This window comes from Ursus maritimus, unplaced genomic scaffold (assembly GCF_017311325.1).
Source record: "Ursus maritimus isolate PB19 unplaced genomic scaffold, ASM1731132v1 scaffold_7, whole genome shotgun sequence".
Lineage (NCBI taxonomy): Eukaryota > Metazoa > Chordata > Mammalia > Carnivora > Ursidae > Ursus > Ursus maritimus.
In genome coordinates this window covers 32,086,304-32,090,259 of record NW_024426885.1, presented here as the reverse complement: position 1 = coordinate 32,090,259, position 3,956 = coordinate 32,086,304, and the positions used below count along the sequence as shown (strand labels likewise).

General features: G+C 43.7%; 1 protein-coding gene across 1 annotated transcript; it reads right to left on the bottom strand.

The window, feature by feature from the left end:
• Positions 1 to 399: 399 nt before the first annotated feature.
• On the bottom strand, positions 400 to 1,188 carry LOC103670845 (succinate dehydrogenase cytochrome b560 subunit, mitochondrial-like). The gene is made up of 2 exons (XM_040624155.1): positions 1,046 to 1,188; positions 400 to 949 (listed from the first exon to the last, which is right to left on the bottom strand). Exons 1-2 carry the CDS (start codon positions 1,120 to 1,122, stop codon positions 619 to 621), a joined length of 408 nt encoding a protein of 135 aa, XP_040480089.1. The 5' UTR covers positions 1,123 to 1,188; the 3' UTR covers positions 400 to 618.
• Positions 1,189 to 3,956: the final 2,768 nt, after the last annotated feature.

Below are 3,956 nucleotides of genomic sequence, written 5' to 3'. Positions count from 1 at the left end.
GAAATAACTATTAATAGGTTCGATGATAATTTTCTGGATATTCCTTTTGCAACAAAAGCTATATATCTTCTTCCCAAAGCACCTGCCAGCTAGGGCAGGCTAATTCCCCTCCACCTCAATCCCTCTTCTTTCAGTCATACTGTATGGGTGCTGAAGACCCTAGGCTCTGATCAGTGAACAGAACTGTCCTTTAAGCTAGCAATTCCAGGTCGTGGAACCCAAAGCCCCACTCCCAGTCCCCACGGCAGAGACCACAGAGCTGGCATTGTTTCCACTGTCTCTGAAAGAAGGAGCCAAAAGCTGACTGTCAGCGCAAATGAAGCCCCAATTTGGAGAGAGAATGAAGGCTCCTAGGCCCACAGTAGGCTGCAAGCTGGGGGCGGGAAAAGGGAAGTTTTGAGTCATTCCGTCTTTAGAAACAAAGGGGAAACTGGACCTTTTTCTATTGCTATAGTTCTATAACATACTTTACTACCACTGAGCTCCAAGGGGATGTGCAAACACAAAAGGGTCTATACAAATCAGGAAACTCTACCCTGGGTGGAGAGGAGAGTATCAAACACGAAAAATAGGTCAGTGAATCATTTATAGGAAGACAATGCTAGGAACTTCAGCTCCTCACATGGCTGCCAGCCCTACAGAGGACAACACAATAAGAACCCAGACAGCCACTCCAGACTGGTGCAGCTGGGGAATCTTCAGGTCTTTCCCTAGGTCCTGCATCAAGTGTTGGATTCCATTCCAGATATGATACACGAGAGGGAAGACAAGTGCAAACTTAGCTGTGTGGATCAGTGATGGCCCCAGACACAGGAGCTTCACACGTTCCAAATGAGACTCCAAGTTCTCAGGGACTAACAGGGCTGACAAGCCAAAGAGAGAGACCCCTGTACCCAAGGCCACACCAACAGCATGGTGGCAAACAGACATCACTATCGGAAGAGACACACAGTAGACAGTGATATGGGGACAGAGGATGGTTTAAATGGTGTTTGTATTCCTGAACCTCTTCATCTCTTCAGCTGCGCTTCCCAAAGGGACAGCATTTCTGACACCAAGCTGAGGACTAAGGTGGGCACGGAGACAATGGTGGCCAGAAGTGGCCAACAAGAATGCAGCCATCCTGAGTTCTGGCTTGGACAGAAGTAAAACTTTTTGAGTCTAAATAATGATTGATAATGTGGTAGTAAAGCTTAAAGAAATTATTTTTCATTTTTAAAAGGGGGCTAAAATTCTAGATGTTTTCAGAAAAATATGTAAGATAATATAGGATGAAGTGAGATGTCAGCATTCTGAGAGCTGTGTCTTTTTTTTTTTTTTAATGATTTTTTATTATATTATGTTAGTCACCATACAGCACATCCCCGGTTTCCGATGTAAGGTGAGAGCTGTGTCTTAACCTCATAGTCAAGTTACATGTGGATTTTCGGCTACACGGGGGTCAGCCCCCGCTTGGCTCTGCATTGTTCAAGGGTCAAACTGTATGACTTATGAACTCTACATTGGAAACTATTTCAACTAAATGACATTCTACAAACATCTGTAGAGTAAATATGATGTATCTTGCAATCTCACCATGACAAACAATTTGTTTAAATAGTTAATCAACAGTTTCACAGTGGGTAAATACAACGGGGAGTTCAGAAAAGTTTGTCCCTTTGCAATCTTTAGAACTCTCCCCCTCCTTCTCCCTCGCTTCTCCCCATGCTTCTGCCTCCTTCATGGCAGAGCATGAAGCCATTGGGGCACATGCTGCCATGCTTTGCAGCTGCTTATGGACCCAGATCAGGCCCCGACTTGTCACCAGCCTACACCACAATGTACATCTGCACACCCCTGGCCTAACGCTTGTCACCGACCTTTACTGCATTGTGCACACGTGCTAGGAGAGTGTGCAGCCCTGGGAGAGCACACCAACAGAAACAGAGAGTAGAATGGTCTTTGCCAGAGGCTTGGGGGAAGAGGAAATAAGGGAGTTGCTCTTCAGTGGGTGAAGAGTTTCAGTCATGTAAGATGGAAAGTTCTAGAGATCTGTTGTACAGCATTGTGCCTATAGTTAAGAATACTGAATTGTACACTTAAAAATTTGAGGGGAAAGATCTCATATTAAGTGCTCTTACCCCAACAAAGGAAGGAGGGAATGAAGGATGGAAGGAAGGAAGCAAGGAGGGAGGGAGGAAGGTATTAGCCACAATCAAATGACCAGCTGCAGAAACAAGGGCTGGAGTTATCATAAACAACTGCATTTTGTTATGAAGTGTGTGTGTGTGTGTGTGTGTGTGTGTGTGTGATTTTTGTTACAGGATATCAATGAGAAGAGTTAACATCACCCAAGGACTTGACATTTTCTTCTGGCTAAAGGGTTCAGGGTTTTTTTTAGTACACAGGATAGTTGTATTATGTTAAATAGAAGTACGAGTTTGTTATTTATTTGGAGATTAAGTAGGATTTAAGGAGATGTGTATGGGTGCCAAGTTGATAGAGGTGGACTGTGAACTGTGATGGTTAGTGTTATGTACCAACTTGGCTAGGCTATAGCACCACTAGGCTACAGTATTATTTAATCAAATACGAATCTAACTGGGTATTTTGGAGATACGGCTAACACTGACCATCAGTGGACTTTAGGTTGACACACTGATTCACTCTAGACACATAAACTCCCAAAGAAGTAAATCCTGTAACAATTCATTACCCTTAACAGACGAAAACATGGAATTCCAGAGACTAACTGATATGCCCAATATCACATGGTTAGTAAGCCCCCGAGTTGGCATTTGAACTGACAGACCGGCTCCAGGATCGGAGCTCTTAACCGCCACACTATGCGGCCTCTGACTGAGGCGGGTGTATGTGAACTGATGTGAAACAGTCTCCACGTTATCCTAGCAACTAAAAAAATCAAGGTGCACATCAGGAAGTATAACGTGCTAATGTTTACGATCGAAAGTATCTAATTTAGTTTGATCATTATTCTCCCTGAATTTTATGAAGGTGTGGCTGCACTGCCTGTTGGTATCCAGGGAGGATTATACATTCTGAAAGCATTCTGACTCCAAACTCTTTATAGATGACTGGATGTCTCTCTGGGAACTTTTAAGATTTAATATAAGCAATCAAAAGTCTTATGATTGTTGTGACTTGAGATACTTTTTCTTTCTTTTTTAAGACTTTGAGAGATCTGAGAGAGAGAGAACCCGAGAGGGGGGAGGGTCTGAGTAGGGAGCCGGATGTGGGACTCGATCTTGGGACTCCAGGATCATGACCTGAGCCGAAGGCAGTTGCTTAACCAACTGAGCCACCCAGGCGTCCGAGATAATTTTTCTTTCATTGTGGTATGAGCTTTGTAAATCCTTTCTACGATATACCTATATCAGTATATGGAAGTTTCTTCTCTGGGGATATTTGGTTCCTTTAGGAAAAGATCCTATAGCCTTCTGTTACGTGGCTGCTCGGTTACTGGGAGCGGAATGGAAAAAAGAGCTAAAGATCCCAGAAATCAATATGTGGACCATTGCCCAGTGCCCAGATTATCATCCCTGTACCTCATTCTGCCCTTATTATGCCAACTGTCCCAGCTCCAGGGTGTCTGATTTTTAGTTTTCTAGAACAATAGGTTTTAATCTGGGGTGATTTTTGTCCACCCCCATCCCAAAGGACCATTTGGCAGTGTCTTAAGACATTATTTGCTGTCATTAACTTGGGGGGTGCTACTGGCATCTAGAGGGTAGAGGCTAGAAATGATGCTAGAACTTCTGCAATGCACGAAACAGCTCCCCACTACAAATACTTGTCCAAGATACCAACAGCACTGAGGTAGAGAATCCCTGCTCTAGAGAGTAAATGTCCTACATCCTATAGGAACAAACATCATGTGACTGCAAAGGGCAGTGCAAAAACAGGTGACAACAGCTATGATTGCAGAATTTCAACATGCTGTACTCTTCTAGCTTCAT